Source organism: Pan paniscus, chromosome 18 (genome assembly GCF_029289425.2).
Source record: "Pan paniscus chromosome 18, NHGRI_mPanPan1-v2.0_pri, whole genome shotgun sequence".
In the NCBI taxonomy this organism is placed as follows: domain Eukaryota; kingdom Metazoa; phylum Chordata; class Mammalia; order Primates; family Hominidae; genus Pan; species Pan paniscus.
Genome location: NC_073267.2, coordinates 94810349 through 94835154, shown reverse-complemented (window position 1 = coordinate 94835154; position 24806 = coordinate 94810349). Strand labels below are relative to the sequence as shown.

Below are 24806 nucleotides of genomic sequence, written 5' to 3'. Positions count from 1 at the left end.
CTCAAGGTGTCACATTGGCTTTCTGACTATTTCGGAGTGCTCCGGCCTTGGCAGGCTCCCACCTGCCCAGTTCCGGGACGCATCGCCAGCCTGCCCTAGCGCTGGCCTCACCTCCCCAGGGCCGCCCTCCCCGCCGGCCACCAGGCTGCACCTGTGTCTGGGCTGTGCCTGCTGCAACAGCTCAGCACAGTACACAGCCCCCACCCTGCAGTGGCCTTCGCAGGAGCCCGCACTGTAAAATGGAACAAAGTCACGTGGACACACACACCTCTTCTCCTCCTCCTCTCCAGCATCCCCTCTGGAGCGGCAGCAGAAACAGGTAAACAAAGGAACATGTCAAAGTCATGCAAGATATGTGGATGGTAAAAAGAGAACAAGCAGAGGAGGGTTATTACAGGCAGAAACGGAGCGGGACAGAGAAAGACAGGATATTCGAAATAAATTCACTTCCTAGCAGTCTGAGAACTAAAGAGGCAACGCCCCTCTGCCTAGGGGCATCTGAGCATGTCCCTGTTCTGGTCTCCTGGCACAGCGGGGTCTCTCAAGGCTCCTCGGGCAGTCTCATCGTCTTTCCCTCTCCACGAGCCCCTCTGCCTCCCCAGGAAATGCGGCCATGGCACAATGCTCCGGGCCTCCCGCCCCCAGAGGGTTTTAGCTGCCTCCAGAAGAAAGAATTTCACTTGAGACACGGCAAGTGCTGGTAGACTTGAGTCTTCCCCCCAACAGCAGCCATCTGCCCACTCTCCTGACAAGAGTGAAGGATAGAGGGTCTCCCCAGTGTTACAGGGGGAGGGATGTGCTTTATTAATGAGGAGACCAGGGCCCCGAGAGGCTCAGACTTCAGTCACATGACTGGAAGGGGCTCCCCCAGGGGCTGCCGTCCCTCGCCGTCATGTCGCTGCACATGGTGGACGGCAGCTTTGCTTGCTATGGCATCGGCCCCCATGGGGTGGGTGCCAGCCCCTGCCCTCTGCCACGTGCAAGGTGGCCCTCGGTGAAGCTGGGAAGGTCTGCTCAGGCTGCAGACCCAAGAGGTGAGTTGTGAGCGGCAACTGCATTCCCCAGGCGCCAGCTCTCGAGGGCAGTCTCGGGGATGGTGGCCAGCCCTTCCTCCCAGGACCCTGCTCCAAGCGCTCATCCTCAGGATGCTGATTTTGTCCAGCAAACAGCAGGGTGGGCCCAGCAGCGGGGGTCCTGATGGTCTTAGTGGGAGTTTGCATTTTTAGGAGGGTCAGGCCAAGTCATGCCAGAGCCCCAGGACAGAAAGCGCTCATGCAAGCTGAGCACCCCCACCCATGAAGCTGTGACCCCTCAGGCAAAGGCGGGGCACCAGGGCCACGAGGGGGTGAAGAAAAAACAGACACGTCCACTCAGCTGCTCTTCTGCTCTCCTCTTCCGAAACCGGGAAATAAAGCCACTCCCTGGTCCTTTTTCCTGAGGCCAAATGGGGCCACACTTTGCTCCTACCTGGTAGTGGGAGATCGCTTTGTCCTCTCACAATGGACAGCGTCAAAAAAGGCTGCATTCCAGAACCTCAGAGTGTGCCTGCAAGACAGAGCCCCAATCACACTCTCTCCAAGGGGAGGCGGGGAGGACACGGGTTGTGGGCCCCTTGAGGGATAAACAAGGGCAGTGTCTCACATCTGTCTGAGCTTCTAAGAAGTCTCAGAGAGGTAGGGCTGAGAAGGAAAAACTGAGCATATGGCTTGATCTAATTACAGCTGTTTCCCTGGGGCTCCCAGTGGCTGCGTATCTCTTAGGAGAGATGGCGCAAGTGGGAGGGAAAGCTATGATAACCCGGGCTGCGCTGCAGGCAGGAGGGCACCGGCGGGCAAAGTTGAAACCACCATCTGTAGGACACGGAGGTGGGTCGTTTTCTTCTTCTGCCTTTCCCGTTGGGACTCCCAAGAGGAAGCAGAGGGCTGGGAAGATGTGCTTTTCTATATCAGGGTCTAGTAACATAAATGGCAACCAGGCAGGGACTCCTCGTGTGCTGAGCGAACTAACGTTCATAGGGATACTCAAGGAAAAAAACATTCTTATTTTATTTATTTATTTATTTTTTTGAGATGGAGTTTCACTCTTGTTGCCCAGGCTGGAGTTCAATGGCACAATCTCGGCTCACTGCAACCTCTGCCTCCCAGGTTCAAGCATTCTCCTGCCTCAGCCTCCTGAGTAGCTGGGATTACAGGCATGCGCCACCACACCCAGCTTATTTTGTATTTTTAGTAGAGATGGGAGTTTCGCCATGTTGACCAGGCTGGTCTCGAGCTCCTGACCACAGGTAATCTACCCGCTTTGGCCTCCCAAAGTGCTGGGATTACAGGCATGAGCCACTGTGCCCAGCAGAAAAATTCTTCTTAAAGAACATCAGGGGTTGGCAAACGATGGTGTGTAGGCTGAAGCGGGCCAGTGGCTTGTTTCTGTAAATAAAGTTTTATTGGAACAAGCCACGCTCATCCATTTATACAACGTCTCTGGTGGTGTTCACGCTACAACAGCATAGTGGTGTGGCTGCAGCAGAGACCATCTGGCCCGCAAAGTCTAACATATTTATTATCTGGCCCTTCACAGAAAAGTTTGCCAAGTGACAATGAAAAGACAGCAGCCAAGTCAAGGACAGAGGAGCTGAGCTGAATCACCAGACGGCGGGACAAAGCGGGCCAGCTTCTCCCCATCCTCTGCTTCCATGGGAACCAGGTCCAGCCTCCTCAAGGGCCTTCCTGACAGCTCCAGCCCTGCCCTCTGCCCTCTGGGTCCCGGCAGCACTCCCTGGCCAAGCTCCTCAAGTAACCCTTGCTTGGTTAACAGGCAAAATGCACCACAGACAACTGTGATCTTCAGGGGAGGGTGGGCCTGTCTGACACTGATTCCAGGTGCTAGCAAAGCACTCTAAAATATGTCGAGGAGAGGCTTCAGAGAGATTAACGCAGCACGACCATCATCTGCGGAGCCGGGCCATATGCCAGGGTGGCCGAGATTTCCCCTGCAACACTGGTCTCACACTTCAACCATGACCTCCATTCACGTATATATAAGTAAGAGCTTAATTAGGATATAATTCACATGCCATGAAATTCACCCTCTAAAACATACAATTCAGTGATTTTTAGTGTATTCACAGAGTTGTGCAGCCACCACCATTTCCAGAACATTCTCTCACCCCACAAAGAAGCCCCATCCCCATCAGCAGTCACGCCCCGCTCCCCATTCCCCACCCTCTGCCCGGGCAATCAGTCATCTGCTGTGTCTCTAGGAATCTGCAGTTCTGGACATTTCACAGGGATGATACAATACTTGGGCTTCTGTGTCTGGCTTCTTCCACTGAGTTTCACGATGTTTCCCAGGTCTATCCCCGCTGCAGCGTGGAGTAGCATGCCATTGCTTTTCATGGCTGGCTAATAGTCCATGCAACGGATGGACCACATTTTGTTTACCCATTCATCACTGGACAGCCATGAAGGTGGTTTCCACCTCGGGGCCATAATAAACGACGTTGCTACAGACATTTGTGTACAAGGTTTTGTGAGGACATGTTTTTCTCTTGGGCGACTCCTAGGAGTGGAGCTGCTGGGTCACAGGGTGACTCTGTGTTTCACCTTTAAAGGAACTGCCAGACTGTTTCTCAGCGGCTGCTCCATTTACATTGCTCCTAGCCATACAGGAGATCTCCAGTTTCTCCACATCCTCACCAACGCCTGTGAGTGTTCATCTTTTTATTCTGCCCCCCTGGTGGGTGTGAGAATTCTGCCATTCTGATGGGGACAAAGGCAGCTGGAAGTGATCCCGGGGAGTGACTGCTGTCCCCATCAGTAAGAGGGTGACGGGAAGCCACGGGCTCGGCCTTACCAGATGGGCTGTTGCTTCAGGTGCGTGTACAGGTAGATCTTCTCCCCCTTCTTTTCGTCCTCGGGGCTGTACACGGTCACTGCGGGAGGAGAGAGAAAGGCTGAAAGCAGCTCTGGTTGCGCACCCACTGTTGGCAAACCCCGGGTGACAGCCTCCCAGCAGCCAGTTTCTCCCCAAATGTCACAGAAACACGTGGTGCAAACCCCACCATGGCTTTTCTGCTAGCCATAGCCAGTAACGGTGCTATTCCCACCCGGCAATAAGGACTTCTTCTGAGGGATGGTTCCGTAGCATGGCCACAGCCCCTCGCGGTAACCCTTAGCTTTCCTGGGATAAGGAATTTAGTTCCTCCTGAGAAAACTGGCTCTTCCACAAAAACTCAGTGAGAAAATACAACCACGGGAGCTGGGAGGCAACTGGGGCATCACCCAGGGCAAGGTTCCCATGCTCCGTGGAGGCAGGAAAGCCCCAGAGGCCGTGCACCTGCTTGTGTGCTGGCTGAGGGGCTGTGGGCTGGGCGTCTCCTGCTGCTGCCTGGGCAGACTCACCAGCCCTGGGCCGCTTCTCCTGGGGTTTGTTCTCGTCTTCCCTGAGGGAGAGAAGGCACCATGATGACAAACGTGACTCACACCACACTTTCTCAACTCAAAGACGCTGTTCTACACTTCTAAGGTGGGACTGGGTACATTTAATGCGGCTTGCTCTGAAAAGCCTTTTATGAAATCGAGGCTCTATTTGTCAACTGCCAGTGTTTCAGAATTCAGGAAATGTGGCATTGAGGTTTCTTTATGTCATTTTCTCTGAATCCAAAGCTGAATGGGGTAGAGGAGGAGGCCAAGGCACCCGGCTGTGGCCCAGCCATGAGTGGGAACAGGGGACCCCGGGGGCTCCCTCTGGCTGCCGCATCCCTCTTCCTTGTGGAAGTCAGAGCTTCTACGCGTCTACTTCTGATGTGCCCGTCCCCACAGCATTCCTCGAGTGTCTGTCAGAGCCCTGCTCTCCTGGGGACAGTGTTCTTTCTCCTGCGACTCAAGACGGTGTTCCACAAGCACTCACTGTTGGTCCAGCCAGGGGATGGAGGGGACAGAGGAGACAGAAGGGAGGGCTGCAGTTCCCTCTGCCATCTGACAATCCCTTGGGCTCCTCATCAGTCCCAGGGAGTGTGGCCCCCAGGGACATCCCTGCATGTCGGTGGGGGGCTTGGCTTTGCAGACCATAGCAAGCCATGGGGGCAGAAGCGGCTGGGCAGCGCAGTGTTCCTGACAGTCTCTGGGCCTCACCCGCACCCTCCCTGCTGCCCCCACCCGAGCTCCACACCAGCCTCTCCCCAGTCCCCTGCAGGTGGGAGGGACCCCAAGGCCACACGTACTCGTTCCTCCTGGCCAGGGGCCCCTTCAGCTTGGTCTCCAGCCCCCCGAAGAAGCCCTTGACATTCTCAGTCCTGGCCGAGGTGTTCTTCAGCAGCCGCTCGGCGATGTCCTTCTTTTCGGCCAGCCAGCTGTTTGCGGATTTCAGGTAGGAGTCGATGCTGCCCGCGGGCTTCTCCCGGGACTCCGGGGGCAGCAGCTGTGGTTTTCCTTGGATGAGAGAGGGAACAAGACGAGGCCAGTGAGGCCGGGGTATGCGCCTGCTAACTGCAGAGGCCCAGAGGGAGCCCCGCAGGGGTCCTGTGCAGTGAGGATACGGGAGCCTCCCTCCTCATCCCAGGACAGGGGGTGGTGCAGGCTCAGCCGGCTCAGGATGAGGAAGTGGGGGCCCTGCTCCCCGTGGGCGCCCCCAGCACCTGCTGTGCTCTGAGAAGCCACTAGGAGCAGGGAGGGAGCAAAGTAGATGCAGGCAGGAGGAGCCAGGTCCAAGTGGCAGGGTCTGCAGGCGGGCGAGGGCAGAGGCCCGACCATGCCAGTGCCAGGGAGGCAGAAGCCAGCTGGGCACCAGGCCCCTGGAATGGGAGTGTGGAGACAGCGGGTTGGGGGGGGGCCTGGAGAAGGAGTCTGGGCAGCACCCAAACTCCCTTAGCCAATGGACGGACATGAGGCCCTGGCGCCCCCACAGGATGAGGCACCCCCACGGGCCTCAGAGCCCACTATAGGTCAAAGGTCCTCTGCAGGCCCCAGTGGGGTGTCCTCGCTAGCTGAAGCTGCTGTGGGTGGCCCTGTCTCAGGAAGCAGCGTCTATTCATTATGTGTCTATCCGTTCTTCAAAAAGGAGGAGCCACGGGTTGTACTGGGGGGTTCCTACCCCACCCAAAGTGGCCTGGCAGGAAGGGCCTGCCCACTGGTGTGGCTGGGACACCAGCCATGGCAGTTGGACCAACTGAACTGAGGGGTGCAGAGAGGATGGCTGTGGGAGGGGGAGGGGATACATACACCCCAAGAGTGAGCACGCGGGTCCCGAGAGAGGACAGCATGGGGGACCAGGGCCTAGCACCTCCCTGACCCAGCTCCAGTCCACGAGGAGGCTTCCAGCAACCTCCCACCGATGGTGGCCTGAATGAGTCCTATTGCTGCAGCCCAAGGAGGCTCACGCGGGAAGCCCTTGAGCTCCAACAGACGAGAAAGTGCCAACGCAATGAGGCGGAAGAGATGTCCTAGCCTCAGCATCAAGCACAGTCCGCACTCCTCATAAGCCATCTCCAGCCCATCCCTGGGAACTCTCTGCAGCTTCAGATCCTAGGCTGCTCCTCCCCACCACCCTCCAACAACCAACTGTGTCTTGTTTTGGTAAAACATAAAACTGATTATCTTCATGTCCAGCAGTTCCTGTTTCCACCATGAAATGTCCTGCCTAGCATGTTTCTTTTCTCATCTCCTACCAGCTCAGGAGTTTCCTTTGCACCCTGGTCAGTCAACCTACTGCCCCAGGAGAGTTTCCTTCGTACCCTGGGCAGTCAACCTCCTGCCCCATGATTTGGACTGTGTTTTCTCTGAAGTCTCACTTCTCTCTAACATCAGCTTCCTCTGTTCTCTGGAGGCCCCATAGCTTTTGCCTTTTATCATGAAGAAAGCTTCCTCTGACACCACATTATCAGCAGACTAGCCTCAGGTGAGCCCCACATCAGCCCACCCATGTCTTACCGATGTGGTAGTAGGTGAAGCACATGGTCATGAGGTTCTTGGCAGGCCCAAAGTCATCCATCTGATGACACCTGAAACAAGAGGCAAGGCTCATGGCTAAAGATCGCTCCACCTGCTTCTCCCTGCAAGTCGGTCAGACATCACTGAGACACCTGACACATGCGTCCCCATTAATATCTTCCCCACTGGAGATGCACAAAACAATCTCTCCAAGTTCCATTAGGAGAGCTACACGTAGGCACACGGCCTGGGACTGATTCTGAACGGGAAGGAGGTTGTGGTCTGCCTGCCCGGCTTCTTTCACTGGAAAGGTGAAAGCCCAGGCCTGGGAAGCTCAACTTGACGCCCAGGAGCAGAGCCAGGATGAGAAGCCAGCCCTCAAGTCTCAGTGAAAACCCGTGGCTCAGGCCGCCCAGCCCTCCAGCCCTTGATTTCTCGGGAACTAGCAGTAAGTTGGATGACCTTCCCCGCATCCCTGGCTCTCAGGCTCCCGCCCACAGCATTTGCAGTGGGGTGTCAGGAGGTGGAGCCTCTGATTCAACAGGTCTTGGTCTTGGGTCGGGCCCTTCCTTTGTATTGTAGGTTTCTTTGCTTTTCTATCCTGATCCCTTTTAGACTTTTCTTTCCTGTTTGGGTTTTAACCTTGGACAATTATTACTTTACAAGTCAAAAGAAATTATCTAGACAGTGGGATTAAAGGCCATTTTTATCTTTTTATATAAAAAACTAATCAACTAAACTAGTAATAAAACTATAAAAGACTAAAAGTAAAAATTAACTTTTTACTTTAGATGTTTAACAAACTAAAGATTATAAAACTAAAAAATCCCATATTGTCTAAATATTAAAAGGGTTTTTGTTTCACTTTGTTTTTGCAACTATACAAACATATATATGCTCAGGGACCAAGTGATGGCAAGAATTTTTGTGTTTTGGCAGGGTTGGGACTTTAATCCCCTCCCTCCCCAACGTTACTTATATAAGACAAAAAACTCAAAGGAAAATGGAGAATTACTTTTAGCCTAGTGCAAATTAAAAAAAAGAAAGAAAGAAAATGGAGAATTAGAACTATGCAAAATGGGATTTCATGAAAATGCCTGTGACTGCAAATGTTGGAAATTGAAGTATCTTAATTGCATGAGAGAATGCTTCATAAAAGGCAATCTGGAGGGCCTGTTTTAAACCACCGCCCTCTTGGCCAAAGGTGAGGGCTCACTCAACCTCTTTCAGTGGTTTCTTAGCCCTCCCCTGGCCAGCTCTGAAGGCCAGACCTCAGAGGGGAAATGGATCTTGGACTTGGGGTATCCTGAGCAAGAGCAGGAAAAATAGGGATACTCCTTTTGTTGGTCTTCTTCCAGTATATGCCCAAGTTCAAAGAGAAAGAGAGAAAGTGGAGAGACATGAAGCAGGAGAACTGGGACTCAAGAGAGCAGGCCGGGTGTGGTGTTTCACGCCTGTAATCCTAGCAATTTGGGAGGTTGACAAAGGAGGATCCCTTGAGCCTGGGAGTTTGAGACCAGCCTGATGACTTCATCTCTACTAAATATATATATATGTGTGTGTGTGTGTGTGTGTATGTGTGTATATATACGTGTGTGTGTGTGTGTGTGTGTGTGTATATATATATATATATATATATATATATGGAATATGGCCAGGTGTGGTGGCTCACTCCTGTAATCCCAGCACTTTGGGAGGCTGAAGCCAGTGAATCACTTGAGGTCAGGAGTTCGAGACCAGCCTGGCCGACATGGTGAAACCCTGTCTCTACTAAAAATACAAAAATTAGCTGGGCATGATAGTGCGTGCCTGTAATCCCAGCTACTCAGGAGGCTGAGGCAGGAGAATTGCTTGAACCTGGGAGGCAGAGGTTGCAGTGAGCTGAGATCCCACTGCACTCCAGCCTGGGTGACAAAGCAAGACCCTGTCTCAAAACAAAAACAAAAACAAAAACAAAACAAAACAAAAAAACGACGCAAGAGGGCAGCTTTCTTTTGGTTGGGAGACAAGGAAGTAAAGGAGGGATATTTTTCAGGCCCGGGAGGACAAAACAAAGGCAGTGATGTGAGAAGGTGGCGATGGGATGAGCCGAGGACCAGGAGGGGACGTGGGGCCCAAAGCAGGGGCTGCTTGGAGGCCTTCTGCAGGAGATGAGGATAGTGGGGTACAGATATGCCCAGATCAGGGCTCCCAGCCCCAGAATCCTCCTCTCGAGGCTCCAGGTCGGTCAGGCCACTGCCCAGCCTCCCCAAGGCCAAGAGGCATCCCCTCCATTTCACACCTTGGAGGCATGAAGCTGGTCTGGTGACCCCAGAGAGTCATGCTCCTGAGAAGAGGGTCTATGCCTCATGGGGTCTGGCTCCCTAATCCCACAGGTGAGCGGGGGCAGAGATGGGACTGGCCCAAATCTCCAGCTGGCAGCCATGCCCTTTCCACCACCCCTCACCGCCTACCAACGGCTTCCTGTGATAAAAGGCCCCAGCAGTGCCTAATCAGTGTTCGCAGGGAAAGCTACAGTCCTCCCAACATAGCATTAAGTGTTTATATGCTGGTGGGGTGGGCGGTTGAGTTTGAAGTACTTTACAATAGGAACTCGGGAAAGTGCCAGATCTCCCGAGGAGGGTAGGGCCACAGTACACCATCACCACCTGGCCCTGAGGACCCACACAGAGGATACTCCTCACACCCAGCGGCAGCCCTCTCATTTGCTGCCAGCTAAGGACTGCCAGCCCTGCTCCCGCGAGATGGTGGTCACGACTGTGCCTTTTAGCTGAATGCTGGGCGTAGCAGAGCAATTGCAACCTGATGACTAGTGTGGATATGGTTCACAGCTGGGTTATGACACGGCTGGGTGGGGAGGGAGGCAGGGAGGGAAGAGGAGCTTGCCAGGACAAAGGCTTTGTGCCATGGCATTACTTACTCGAACAGCACCACTGCAAAAGACTGCACCAGGCGGTAGAAGGTTGCCTCTGAGACACACTTGGAGTTGCAGCGCTGTCCAGAAAGAGGCCAGACACATCATTGAGGTTCAGGGCGACACGCGCAGCACTCAGTGAAGCTGCAGGCTTTGCACTCTCAGTGTTTCCAAATGCAGCTGGCATGGGGGCCCAGGATGTCTGCTGCCTCTGCACTGTAGAACCCGCCCCTTCTGCCAGGACCCGGGCAGAGTGTAGCCACCTGCACCCAACCATCACTGGGCAGGGCACACAAAGGGGTTCCCCTCGGTGTCCTTCCCAGATTTTTAAAAGTAGGAACTTCATACACACCCACACACAGAAAGGTACCCCACAGTGACAACACTGGCTGTTTCCAAATTGTGGATTTGTGGGTAATTAACTTCTCTTAGCTCATCTGCATTTTCTAACTTTTCCATGAAAAATAAATTATTTGCACTAAAATACTCAAAAACTAAAAACTTACGCCACTCAGGAAAAAAAAAAAAAAGAACCTATTGGATATTTACAAAATTTAATTCTTTTCTAAACTTTGTTAATATATTTTCTTCACATGGCTGTCATGGTCTTGAATATTTTTTGTTTTTTACAAAAAACTGAGTATTATGGGTTAATAAAAATATGCACGCACATAATTCACATGCTTGCCTTTAAAAACTGAGCTTTTCCAGAATTTCATAAAGTTGAAAGCCCAGTTTCTTACTCTTTCCCTTGAAGTGCGACATCCAAATGAGCTACTTCCTGTTTCTCACTATTCTTTTTTAATTTTTAGAGATGCGGGGAGGGGGGACCTCACTATGTTGCCCAAGCTGGTCTCAAACTCCTGGGCTCAAGCGATCCTCCCACCTCGGCCTCTCAAACTGCTGGGATTACAGGCATGAGCCACTGTGCCCAGACTGTTTCTTACTATTCTAAACACTCCTTCTCAGAATATTTTTGGATAAGTTTTACTTTTTTTACTGTTGGGTCCTTTCCCTTGACTCTTTTCTCCAGAGTGTCATTGTAGGATAAAGTCAAATTTGTTATGCTTCACTAGATTCTTCCTTGAGAGTAAACGCCCATCCTTCCCATCACCTCGCCCTTACCTGGGCACTCACGTATCGAGCAAACCACTCCCGGCCTTTTCCATTTTCACTGCTGCAGTACTCTCCAAACTTGGCTTTCTCCTCCTGATCCAAGTCCTCCCTAAAAAAAAAAAAAAGAGCAGAGGAAAAAAAAAAAAAAAAAAAAAACCCTTTTCAATCCCCTGGAGCAAGAGGGGAAGAGCAAGGAGAAGGAACTAACGAAATATTCCCCAGCCAAGCACAGACTCCAACTGCCATCAGCTCATCTCAGCCTCCGGGCGGTCCCATGAGGAAAGGGTGTTACTATTATTTCAAAGGCGAGGAGCCTGGCTTGGAGAATCACATGCTGGCTTGAGAGTGGTGAACCAGAGTTCCAACCAGGCTTCCTGGTTCCAAAGCCCATGTCCTTCCCCTGCCCCTCCTGACCCCTGCCTGGGGAGGTCTGAGCCTGGATAAGGGCACGAACCCTAAGAGGTCTTGGTTCTCCAGCTCTCTGACTTCCCACTAGTTTTTGATGCTGAAGTCAGCATGGAACCAGCCCCTGAATTTAAGCCATCCTGAATTTGCTCTGTCTCAGCATACGGACGCCAAGGTCTGACGCCAAGAAGAAAATCACCTCCCACGTATCAGCGGGGCGCTCGCTCATCCCTCTGCACTTCTGGAGCGAGGCTGCTCATGGTTCAGGCCATCCCCTGCTGTGTCTGAGAGGGATGGAGACCGGGGACCTCCATCTTGGTGTCGCCACCACTAGGATGGATAACATGCTCACATGATTTCAGGCCACTTCTCATCACTCTTTGTAAGGGGCCAACACTCTTTCCCAAATTTAAAGACTCAAAAATGGAGCAGAAGGCTGAAGATCACTTGGCTTATGCAATCTTCATTTATGTTTTGTAGAAAACATCTTGGTCCTTATTTACTCTCAATACCAGCATCAGATGAAATATGTGTATCTGCAGGCTTTTGCAGTAATTTCTGGAATGCTTGTGAAGATGCATCTGACTCAGGTGTCCACATTCCGTATTGCGGACAGGCTACTGCAAATAGAGGCTGGCTTTCTTGGCAAATGAACAAACTTCTGGGCATTTTCCCCTTTTCATTAACCAGGGTGTGCTCAGAGAAAGCACACCCATCTCAGTGTTGGTCAAACAAAACAAGTAGGAAGCTACATCTGCTCTCCTAAAATGCACTCAAATTAAACATAAATGCATTTTTATTTATCAATTTTTTTTGAGACAGAGTCTCGCTCTGTCTTGCCCAGGCTGCAATGCAGTGGCGCAATCTCAGCTCACTGCAACCTCTGCCTCCTGGGTTCAAGTGATTTTCCTGCCTCAGCCTCCCAAGTAGCTGGGATTACAGGCACCCGCCACCACGCCCAGCTAATTTTTGTGTTTTTAGTAGAGACGGGGTTTCATCATGTTGGCCAGGCTGGTGTCAAACTCCTGGCCTTAGGTGATACACCCACCTCGCCTCCCAAAGTGCTGAGATTACAGGTGTGAGCCACCGTACTCAGCCCATAAATGCATTTTGAGACAGTCAGATATTTGGATTATCATGTAACGGTTCTCTTTTCTAACCACATAGAAAAGTGAGGCTGGTCTCCATCAAATGAAAAGCACCCATGAATAAGGCAGAAGTCAGCCCTTGACAGTTTACACATGCGGGACTCAAATCGCGGTGGAAACAATGCACTCTGCAGAGTAAAACGCAAAATTTCTTTCTTTCTTTCTTTCTTTTTTTTTTTTTTGAGACAGGGTCTCCCTTTGTCACCCAGGCTGGAGTGCAGTAGTCCGATCACAGCTCACTGCAACCTAAGCCTCCCTGGCTCAATTGATCCCCCCACCTCAGCCTCCTGAGTAGCTGGGACTATGGGTACATGCCACCATGCCTGGCTAATTTTTGTGTTTTTTTTGTAGAGAGGGGGTTTCACTATGTTTCCTAGGCTGGTCTCAAACTCCTGGGCTCAAGCGACCTGCCCGCCTCAGCCTCCCAAAGTGTTGGGAATACAGGTGCAAGCCACTGAGCCTGGCCACACATTCTATGAAACTGGAAAACTTACCCTTAAGCCAGTGCCTCTCAGACGCTGACGTGTATGAACTGTCTACTGATCTTGTTAAAGGGCACATTCTCACTCAGTGGGGCCAGGCAGGGCTCAAGACTCTGCATTTCTCACAAGCTCCCAGGAGATGCCACTGCTGCCGGCCCACACACGACACAGCAGCAAGACCATCCTTATCTAGTGTGCTGCTGCGAATGGTGGAAGCTCCACAACCCACACCTGAACCCCATGGCTCTGGGGTGTGTGTGCGTCCTCCTTCCCCTGGCTGAGATATTAACAGGCAGTGAACCGGGGTAGGGAAACCTCAGGCTGATGCACAGATTCCCACTTCTCAGTGGACGTCACAGCCCCGAACTCTCCCTTCCTGCTGCTCCAATTCTCAATACTCCTTATTTTACCCTCAAGAACCACAAAAGAACGGCCATCCAGGGAAGGGCCCCATGCAAACAGCTGCTTCTCAATCAGCTGCTGGCCAGTACAGTGGCTCACTGCTGTCATCCCAGCACTTCGGGGGGTCGTGGCAGGAGGACTGCTTAAGGCCAAAAGTTTGAGGCTGTGGTGAGCTATGACTGCACCACTACACTCAAGCCTGGGTGACAGAGTGAGACCTTGTCTCCAAAAAGAAAAAAAAAAAAAAACACAAAAAAATGAGCTGGGCATGGTGGTGTGTACCTATAGTCCCAGCTACTCGGGAGGCTGTGGTGGGAAGATTGCTTGAGCCTAGGAGATGGAGGCTGCAGTGAGCTGTGATTGTGTCGCTGCACTCCAGCCTGGGCAACAGAGTAAGACCCTATCTCTCTAAAAAAGAATCTGCTCCTTATGAGCACACCAGTATGGCTAACCACAGCTTTATTATCTTATGTTGGCCCTATATTTAATTTCAGTGAATCATTGCAACCTCTTAGCCAACTATAGCTGTGACAAGGAGCGCTAGGGAGTGGCTAGCCTACATATGCTCAGATGGTCCCACAAGCAGAACAAGTGCCCCTTGTGTTTAGCAACAATGAGGTGAGACAAGCGTCGGCGGAGTGAGAAGAAAGAGACAGTCCCTCCAAAGCCTTGTTTAAGAATGCATGGATGGCCGGGCATGGTGGCTCACGCCTGTAATCCCAGCACTTTGCGAGGCCGAGGCAGGCGGATCACCTGAAGTCAGGAGTTCGAGACCAGCCTGGCCAACATGGTGAAACCTCATCTCTACTAAAAATACAAAAATTGGCCAGGCCTGGTGGCTCACGCCTGTAATCTCAGCACTTTGGGAGGCTAAGGCAGGCGGATCATGAGGTCAGGAGATCGAGACCATCCTGGCTAACATGGTGAAACCCCGTCTCTACTAAAAATACAAAAAACTAGCCAGGTGTGGTGGCGGGCACCTGTAGTCCCAGCTACTCGGGAGGCTGAGGCAGGAGAATGGTGTGAACCCAGGAGGCGGAGCTTGCAGTGAGCCAAGATCACGCCACCGCACTCCAGCCTGGGCCACAGAGCCAGACTCTGTCTCAAAAGAAAAGAAAAAAAAAAATACAAAAATTAGCCAGGCGTGGTGGCGCATGCCTGTAATCCCAGCTACTTGGGAGGCTGAGGCAGGAGAATTGTTTGAACTCAGGAGGTGGAGGTTGCAGTGAGCTGAAATCGCACCACTGCACTCCAGCCTGGGCGACAGTGTGAGACTCCTTCACAAAAAAAAAAAAAAAAGAATGCGTGGATAAAATTCAGGAACAACATGCACTGGAAAATAACAGAGCTCAGCCGGGTACGGTGGCTAACGCCTGTAATCCCAACACTTTGGGAGGCTGAGGCAGGTGGATCACATGAGGTCAGGAGTTCGAGACCAGCTTGACCAACATGGTGAAACCCTGTCTCTATTGAAAATACAAAAATTAGCCGGGCGTGGTGGCAGGTGCCTATAGTCCCAGCTACTCGGGAAGCTGAGACAGAACAATCACTTAAACCTGGGAGGCAGAGCTTGCATTAAGCTGAGATCGCACCACTGCACTCCAGCCTGGGTGACAGACCCAGACTCTGTCTCAAAAAAAAAGAAAAGAAAAGAAAATAAACAAAAAGAACATAATGGAGCTCACGGGGATGATGGGGACCTGTGAGCTGGGCACTCCGGAGCGTGTCCCTCCAGGGATTCTCTGCATGGTTGCCCTTCCAAATCACCTGGGAGCCGCACATACTTTGATGCTGGGCCTCACCTTAGAGAACTGATATAACTGGTCTGGAGTGAAGTCCAGGCTCGGGTATTCTTTTAAAGTTCTCCGCATGGCTCTGCATGCAGCCTGGAGTGGAGTGAGGCCCCTGCAGTCGCCACCCCTGGCTGATGGGGAAATGGAAGCTCTGGCCCCAGGTGGCACCCTGGGGAGAGGCAGAGCCGAGAGCAGGAGGCGAGTCCCCTTGGGCCCTGTGGCCACACCAGGCTGTCTCGTCCACACAGGCCCCTTACCCTCCAGAGAAGATCTTCTCCACGTAGCCACGCATGAAGTCCCTGAGTGCCAGGGTCTCTTCATCCTGGGTGGACTCGGTGCTCTGGTTGGAGGAGAAGGACTCGTTGGAGGAGGAACGGCGGTCTTGGTCCCAGGACGGGTGCGAGGGCGACTCGCCTATGTCATTCTCACTGTCCGCAGACTCAGTGGTCTCACTCTCTGATGCACCGTCCCCCAGGGAGCCATCGCCATCCTGCAGCACAGGGGGTGGTGCCTCCAGGGGAGAGGAGGTGGGTGCCTCAGGCCCAAAGTCGATTAGCGAGCCCACGGGGACCTCTGGGGTCTCCATGGCTCACGGGAGCTGCTGGTGAGGCTGCCTGGAGGGGAGGCTGCCTGGAGGGGAGCCCAGCAGCCTGGTGTCCCAGGTGCGTTAGTAGGAGCCCACCAAGCTCACAAGTTGCCAGTAACCGCCGGCCACCAAGAATGAGTCCTTCACAGCAGCTCACCTGGCCCTACGGCATCTAGAATGGAAACACAGACACAGACATTAGCGCCACTCCTCACCAGAATCCCGACCTAGATCACAGACTCCCCGGAAAGAGAACCTCTGCTCTTCCGGAATTTGGGGTGCCTCTTTGCCATCATCTTCCTACTGTCCGCTTTACTGTTCAACACCTGGTCCATGGTAGGTCCTCAATAAATACTTGTGAAATGAATGAACAAATAAACACTGACATCAGCATTTCAGACTGTCAGCACACTGCCTCTGCTGGCCTCCTCCCCGCTCCAGCCCCAAGACTGAGCCCATCGCCAGGACAGAAAAGGCCCATCCTGGGCTGGAAACGGAGGATCACCAGGGACAATCCACCTGCCCGCTCGCTGTCACTGGAATCGGTGGCTACGGAAGAACCTCCCTACTGAGCAAGACACACCTCACCTCCTGGGCTCCGACCTCCTCCTTCCTGGGCTCTGTTCTCATCAAAAACATTCCCGGACTGTCAGAGGTCTATCCCCTCTCAGCTTCCTTCTCAAACCCTATGATGGTTGCTAACCACAACATTCGCCATCTGGACCTGTCCCCTCTCCCAGCACTGCAGCCCCCCTGGACAACAACACACCCCTTGGCTCCTCAGGCTGGGCAGCCCTCTCCCTTCTCCATTCCCCAACTTTTTCCTCCGCCATTCCCACCCTGGAGTTCTATTCACCCCTCAAGCCTCTGCCTCGGCCACGTCTTCTGAGAAGCTCCACTCTGCTCCTATTCAACATGAATGACTGACTCCTCTGTGGGCTCCAGCATCTTATTCAGCCTCATTTATCATCCTGCTTGCTTTACTGACAGACACCAGTATCTCTGTTTACCCGTAAAGTATACGCCCCTCCAGAGGGACCATGCCCTGGCACCACTGTAGCCATGCTGTGCCCAGCGAGGACTCCTGACTACGTGCATGTGTGTCGTGTGCTTGCTGAACGAAGGAACAGACCGGATTGTGAACATGCTCACAGGGTCAGGGGAGCTGGCTACATAGGTCACAGGGTGGCAGAGCTGGGATTTGAATCTTCGCTTCTAACCCAGGTCTCCTGACTGCTGGTTTAGAAGGTACTGGGGAACCTTCCTCACCAGTACAGAGGCAGACAGCTAAGCGGGAAGGAGACGCCCTCCTGACAGCCCCTCAGAGCAGAGCACACCTCTAACCTCAGCCCTGTCCCTGTTAGACCCCAAATATCTAGGACAATGCCTGCCAGTGAGGTGGCTGTGAAACTGCTGAACTGAACGCGTCTTCAGAGGACAATTCAATAGCAGAATGGCCTTTTCTGCCTCTTAAGAGCTTAATGCTCACCCATTGATGATGGATTCCTCCAAATTCTCCAGTCTGGGATATTTTTAAATACCCTGAGTCAGAAAGAGAAAAGGCTGGTTCCAGGTCACCAGCGTGGTGCTAGGCATGTTCAGGGGAGCCCCGCAAAGCAAGCCTCAGTCCAGAAGAGAGAAGCATAAACCTCAGCTCAGTAGAACTTTCCAGGCCAGGACAGCACCAAGGACTCTGATGAGCTCAAAAGGCAGTGGCTACAGCTCAGGGAGCTGGAGAGCAAGGAGTGGCCGGGCGGGGTCTCCCCTTGCCAGCTGCGTCCCCGGCCAGGGCGCCTAGTCTCTGATGGGTCCCCCCTGGCCGAGGCATCAAGATTGGATCAGAAACCCAAGGCCCTTCCACAAGCGCATTCTCACTCACCAAAGAACAGAAAACCACACACACGGTAACATGCCCGGCATTAAAAATGAAAAACCACACACTAGTAAAATGTTTACAGTAAATATAGTAGGAACATTAAGCTAGTGCTGTCTGTACTACAAATTCACACAACTCTAAAAAGTCTATATTCTAACAGCTACACAAACCACTCAAATAGGCAAGGCACGCAAGAGGAAATACAATTATAGGCCGGGCGCGGTGGCTCACGCCTGTTATCCCAGCACTTTGGGAGGCTGACGCGGGTGGATCACCTGAGGTCTGGAGTTCAAGACCAGCCTGGGCAACATGGTGAAACCCCATCTCTACTACAAATACAAAAATTAGCCAGGCTACTCAGGAGGCTGAGGCAGGAGAATTGCTTGAACCCAGGAGGCGGAGGTTGCAGTGACCCGAGATGGTGCCATTGCACTCCAGCCTGGGTGACAGCACAACTCTCTCTCAAAAAAAGAAAAAAGAAATACAATTATTAAAGGCGTAGACAATTCTTCAACCCATACTAATAACCACAATATAAATATGCAAATTAAAGCCACAAGGTACCATCCTATATTTCTAAATTAGCAAAAGTTTAAAAACTATCTAAATACTGGTAAAGTTATGGCAAAATTAACATTCTCAAACACTGCTGGAATAGGGAGAGATAATACTTCAAAAGGCAATTTCTATCATTCTTATTTTTCTCTCTTCTGATTCAGGAATTCAAATGCTTGGAATTTATCCTAAGAAAATAATTCAAAACACACAAAAAGTTACATAGAGAAAAATGCTCATTGCAACAGTATTTATAATCCTGATTAACTGGGGAGCTGGGTAGAAAAAATACCTAAATATAGTAAAACGGGCCAGGCACGGTGGCTCACTCCCGTAATCCCAACACTTTGGGAGGCTGAGGCGGGTGGATCACCTGAGGTCAGGAGTTCGAGACCAGCCTGGCCAACATGGTGAAACCCTGTCTCTACTCAAAATACAAAAATTAGCCAGGCATGGTGGCGCATGCCTGTAATCCTAAACACTCGGGAGGCTGAGGCAGGAGAATCGGTTGAACCTGGGAGACGGAGGTTGCAGTGAGCTGAGGTCAGGCCACTGCAATCCAGCCTGGGCGACAGAGCAAGTCTCCATCTCAAAAAAAAAAAAAAAAGTAAATAAATAAATATAGTAAAATGGTAAATACATGTGAAAAAGTTGCAGTAGTGATCAGTGTATGATACAATTCAGAAAACGTTCACTTTCTAGTGAAGTAAACAGAATATTCTTCGGTCAGCCAAGGTTTACTGAGTGCTCCTGCTTGCCACCCCCTGTTCAGAGGCCTGCGAATACTGAAGTGAGAGAAATTTAATTTTACTCTAATTACAATCATGTATACATATGCAAAAGCGATGGGAAAGAATGTAGAAATGTCTGGCGGTGCTGGCATCGGGGTGATTTCCTCTTTCATTTTGTTCATTATCCTAACACTGCGTGGCAAACACTCACAGTTCAGAGGGAAAAAGGAAACAAGTCACTGTCTCCGGAAGCCGTTCAAGCAGTAGCAGGGCCAAGTCTCTCTGCCCACACACAGGAGGTTCAAGATCAAGCTGGGGCTGGGGGCAGTGGCTCACGCCTGTAATCCCAACACTTTGGGAGGCCGAGGCGAGTGGCTCACCTGAGGTCAGGCGTTCAAGACCAGCCTGGCCAACATGGCGAAACCCTGTCTCTACTAAAAACACAAAAATCAGCCGGGCGTGGTGGCAGGCGCCTGTAATCCCAGCTACTTGGAAGGCTGAGGCAGGAGAATCACTTGAACCCGGGAGGTGGAGGCTGCAGTGAACCGAGATTGTGCCTCTGCACTCCAGCCTGGGAAATACAGCGAGACTCCATCACAACTAAATCAATCAATCAATCAATCAATCAAACTGGACGATCGTGGCTATTTCTGATCCAGCCTCAGGCACTCTTGGGCCGTTCAGATGCTCTCATGAGTCACCCTCTCCCAGAAGCTCTGAGTGCTGGGTGCCGCCTTCCTCCGTGGGCTCAGCACGGAGGCGATAACATCACAGGAGAGGCACAGAGTAAGAGGAAGCAGATGGGTGGCAGGAGGGCTGGTCCTGCACGCCGATAGCTGTGGCGTGCACCACCCCTGTCCCCGGACCCCTCAGCTCAGGGATCTCAGCTGCCTTGGGGCTCGCTCCCAGAGCTAAGATGTCACAGCAGTGACTGTCTGTGGTCATGGCAGGGGAAGCAACCCCACCCTCTTCCTCCAGGAAGGAAAGGTCATTGTGGGCCTGTAGGCAGGACAAGGTCATGGCCACTCTCACATTGCAGGGTCACAATCTTGGCCAGCTGGCGAAAACAGAGGAGGTGGTCCAGCAAGGAGCCACACTGTCCCTGCTTAGAGCCAGCCCGGTGCTACCATTTGGGAATGTAGACCCAGGAGTATCAGAGCTTCTACAGGTTTCTAAGGAATGCTGAAATCCCGTTACATGAAATCTTCTGATTTTTCAACACTGGCAACTAATTTAAATTTATTTCAAAACACTCTGGGAGTCAAAAAACCCATCTGTGGATTGCATCCCAGCCCATCTGCTTTGTTCTACATTCAAGGAGGTACTGAGGCCCAATGCAGGTCCCCAGACTCTGAGAAACCGTGTTTTTGGCCACAGGGGAATCTGTCACTGGAGATAGGAACATGCTGGCCTGCGGGCCTGAAGCACTGCAACCCCCCCTGCGGTTACACTTTGCAATTCGCATCGTAGGCCCCATGATGGAGGCTTCCACCAACCAAATTAGGCTAAAATTCTAAGTCAACCTGTACCTTCCAAAGCCCTTATGAGATTCTGCAAACATCCATTCATTCTTCACACATGCACTGAGCATCTACTATGCATCGGTTACTGTGCAAGGAGCTAGAAATGAAGCCATGAGTGAGACCTTATGGGGCGTGTGTGTGTGTGTGTGTGTGTTTACGTACGTACCAGGGGCAGGGAGAGGGGAAGATAGAGTTAATAGAATAAAAAACCAAACAAGAGCTTCTGCAGCACTAAGTGCTACAGAGACGATCTGAAGGTGATGGTCCTGAGAGGGCTGAGAAGTGGCTTCTTTGGACAGGCAGGTTGGGGAGGCAGATCTCTGAGCTGAGATGGAAAGAGGGAGAACCAGCATTGAAAAGGCTTGAAGGTGACCCAGGCAGAGGGAACATGAAGCATGCAGGCCCTAAGGTAACCACTTTAGAAAGTTCAAGAACCAGGAAGGCCAATGAGGCCGGGGAGCCACTGCTCATGGGAAAAGAGGCCACAGCGGTCTGTATTCTGGAGGGGGTTTCCTAACCTCCTGCTGCAACCCCTTCTGCCCCACTTCCCCCACCGCTTCTTCCCACCCAGCAGCCTCCAGCTGTAGAAGGAACTCACGAGATTGCCCTGGTGTGGCTGCTCCGCCACTTCCCCACGGAGCTGTGCTCACACTGATTTCCCCAGCATGCCGGAACAACCAGAGCTGTGGCTTCTCCAGCTGGTTGGCCTTGGGCAATCAGACAAGAGCTCCCTGCAGGGAGAATCTGGAACTTTCTGTGAGCCTGCCCCTTCCCATCAACCTCAAGACTCTCCTCTCTTTTCGTGTCCCCAAGAACTCCCGAATGTGCTGCTCCTCTCAGAGTGTGCAAAACCTCAGGCAACACACAACACACACACATCACACGCACGTGCACCTGGATTGTCTCCCCTGTTGAAGCTGCAGTAAGGCAAGGCGGGGAGAGGCCAGGAAGAGACCGGGCAAGGAACCCGCACACAGGTCAGCTGGAGAACCAGGGGCGCTGATCCCCACGTCACCCTCACCTCTTACAGCGACATCTCAGATGCTTGAGGAGGCATTTCTAGATGTGGAACTGCTGGCCAAAGGGTGTGTGCATTATTAAGGCTTGTGATAGGAATCACCAAGTTACTTTGCCAAAAGTCTGTCTGCAGCAATATATACTTGGTGGGCTTTTACCTGAAACTTTTCTTTCTTTTTTTTTTTTTGAGACGGAGACTCACTCTTGTCGCCCAGGCTGGATGGAGTGCAGTGGCGTGATCTCGGCTCACAACTACCTCCGCCTCCCGGGTTCAAGCAATTCTCCTGCCTCGGCCTCCCAAGTAGCTAGGAGTACAGGCTCCCGCCACCATGCTGGGCTAATTTTGTATTTTTAGTAGAGATGGGGTTTCACCATGTTGGCCAGGTTGGTCTCGAACTCCTGACCTCAGGTGATCTACCCACCTCTGACTCCCAAAGTGCTAGGATTACAGGTGTGAGCCACTGGGCCCAGTCTTTTTCTTTTCTTTTTTTTTTAAGATAGGTTCACGCTCTGTTGCCCAGGCTGAAGTAGAGTGGTGCAATCTTGGCTCACTGCAGCCTTGACCTCCTGGGCTCAAGTGATCCTCCTGTCTCAGCCTCCTGAGTAGCTGGGACTATAGGCATGTGCTACCACACCTGGCTAACTTATTATTATTATTATTTATAAAGGTGAGGTCTCACTATGTTGCCCAGATTTGTCTCAAACTCCTGGGCCCCAGCAATCCTTCCAACTTGGCCTCCCAAAGTGCTGGGATTACAGGCGTGAGCCACCGTGCCTGGCCTGAACCTTCATTTCAACTGTAAGGTGGAAACATCACGTAACCCCAGCCTCGCAGCTGGGGTCCCTGGATTTTGCTCCTGCTGTCCGTGAAGGGTGCTGTGCAGGAAGAGCAGGTGCACTGTGCACATGGGGCACCGGGACCCCGAGACACCACCTGTGTCTCTGAGGGAGGCCTGAACTTCCCTCCTCTCCACAGCTGACTAAAGTACCTAGTTTGCCAACTCCCTGGCAGCCCAAACAAGGAAAAATGCGCCTCTTCGTCCTTGAGTCTCAGCTCCATCACAAATCAACCTAAGAAAGCTGAGCACAGTGGCTCACGCCTGTAACCCCAACACTTTGGAAGGCTGAGGCAGGAGGATCACCTGAGGTCAGGAGTTCAAGACCAGCCTGGCCAACATGGTGAAATCCCGTCTCTATTAAAAATACAAAAATTAGCCAGGCCTGGTGGTGCATGCCTGTAATCCCAGCTACTCGGGAGTCTGAGGCATGAGGATCGCTTGAGCCCAGGAAGCGGAGGTTGCAGTGAGCCAAGATAGAGCCACCACTGCACTCCAGCCTGGGCAACAGAATGAGACTCAGTCTCAAAAAACAAAACACACAAACAAACAAAAAATCAAACTGGGAAATCATTTGAATCTGTACCCTAGTTTCCTCTTTGAAAAATGTGAAGAATTGCTCTTTTCCCTAATCAGTAGGATTATCACAGTAAGTGACGCACTACATGAAGGGCCTTAGAAGAAACACTTTGGGGAAACAGGTTATGGTCCTCCCAGCTCAAAGGGCGAAGCTGAAGATCTTCCCTGGCCGTGCTAACATGAGACAGCTCAGAGGAGAAATCAATGACCCTATTATCAGAGTAGTTCATACCTTTCAAAGAGCAACACTATACAAAAACATTTCATTCTGAGCAGCTTCACACCGCTGAGGCAGTATTATTGCTTTTACTCCCAGTTTAGAGATGAGAAACGTGGGGCTGGAGAAGAGGGGTGTGTGCGGGGACCACCTCCAGGCAGACCTGGCGTCTGATAGCATCTTAAGCATCATGTTCGCACTCGGGCACCCCACTCTTTTCTGGAGCCACCTTAGCTGGATACTGCCTCCTATGACTAGAGGAGACAGCCTGGCTCAGGGCGAACCCCCAAATCCTCACTACCTGAGGCACAGCTCAAGGGGCTGAGAATGCTTTTAACCTAGGGTTGTGCTTCCCAAACTGGCACAAGGGCACACCCAGATCACCTAAGCAAACTTATAGGGGCACTACAGCATAGATCAGTTTTTCGAGGGAAACACAGCAATACTGGATACCGGCAAGACAGCACATTACTAGCTTGAAGCAGTTCACTTCTACCATGAGGTCATGTTTACATGTCTTTTGATGACACCCTATCTGAGCCAAAAAGAGATTTTTGGCTGTTTCGGGCTACTAAGCAATAGTTGGTCTAATAGTTGGTCCAACAGTCCATGTCAAGTCACAGGAAATGTCAATGTCCTTTTAGATGTGTGTGTCTAAACCCAATGTCAGTGTGTTTGGGTTGCTGTCCAGACAAAGATTTATACTAAGTCAATATGGATCTAGAGCAACTACGAGACAGTGGAATCAACCAAATTCATTATGGCAGTTGGGCAGTGGATTTAGTTGTGTTTCTTGGCAGCCAAAGCAAAAAAGAAAAGCATCCTTGCTCATAAAATTCTCTTGATCTGACAAATTCATCTGCAGAGTAGCTTTCTGCAGATACTGAATTTGGAAATGCACTTGTCAGGAGGGTCTTCATATGCAATGACACTGATTACTGTGATGACAAGGTCTCTAACAAGGTCTGTAAAAGGTAAAGAGATGTTGAAATCAGCATTTCTTTCTTTTTTTTTTGTTTTTTTTGTTTTCTTGTGTTTTTTTTTTTTTTTTTTTTTTTTTTTTTTGTGAGATGGAGTTCCGCTCTTGTTGCCCAGGCTGGAGTGCAGTGGAGCAATCTTGGCTCACCGCAACCTTTGCCACCCGGATTCATGCGATTCTCCTGGTCAGCCTCCCAAGTAGCTGGAATTACAGGCATGTGCCACCCCACCCGGCTAATTTTGTACTTTTAGTAGAGATGGGGTTTCACCACGTTGATCAGGCTAGTCTCGAACTCCTGACCTCAGGGATCCACCTGCTTCGGCCTCCCTAAGTGCTGGGATTATAGGCATGAGCCAACGCGTCCGGCCAAAACAGGCATTTCTTTAAATGACTCTCAAAAAATCTGAAGGCATACATGAAATCAATTTGGTACAGGTATTTGTCTGGCTGGATCCCGCTACTAGGTGAAGAGAAGAGCTCCCTGATAAATGAGGCATGACAGTGAACATGCCCGTGAGGGTGCCTCTCCTCCAGTGCCAGATGCCTCAGTAGGGCTTTTGACAAGTGTCGGACCACAGACCATTCATGCCTGAATTCTCTGAAGAGGGTATGAAGTGCCGAGGTTCTGATTTGATAACCAAAATAGCATCCGCGTGCTGTAGTCACCGGGGAGGGAGAACTGTCATTCTGCTGTGAACATAAGAGCCTGGCTTTATTCCCTCAG

General features: G+C 51.6%; 1 protein-coding gene across 10 annotated transcripts in view; it reads right to left on the bottom strand.

Moving 5' to 3' along the window:
* The window catches only part of KIAA0513 (KIAA0513 ortholog), a 66250-nt gene that overhangs the window by 11198 nt on the left and 30246 nt on the right, over window positions 1-24806 (bottom strand). For 6 of the 10 annotated variants that reach the window (XM_008974334.6, XM_008974336.4, XM_008974337.4 and 3 more), the window contains 9 exons: window positions 15441-15941; window positions 10963-11062; window positions 9844-9917; window positions 6924-6994; window positions 5219-5426; window positions 4398-4438; window positions 3850-3928; window positions 1468-1545; window positions 269-298 (listed from right to left, as the gene is read on the bottom strand). In XM_008974334.6, the coding sequence (XP_008972582.1) occupies window positions 269-298; window positions 1468-1545; window positions 3850-3928; window positions 4398-4438; window positions 5219-5426; window positions 6924-6994; window positions 9844-9917; window positions 10963-11062; window positions 15441-15769 (1010 nt within the window). In that variant the 5' untranslated portion in view covers window positions 15770-15941. The remainder of the gene's footprint in view (window positions 1-268; window positions 299-1467; window positions 1546-3849; window positions 3929-4397; window positions 4439-5218; window positions 5427-6923; window positions 6995-9843; window positions 9918-10962; window positions 11063-15440; window positions 15942-24806) is intronic. The other 4 variants (XM_034940848.3, XM_055100530.2, XM_063597801.1 and 1 more) reach the window with 1 other exon arrangement.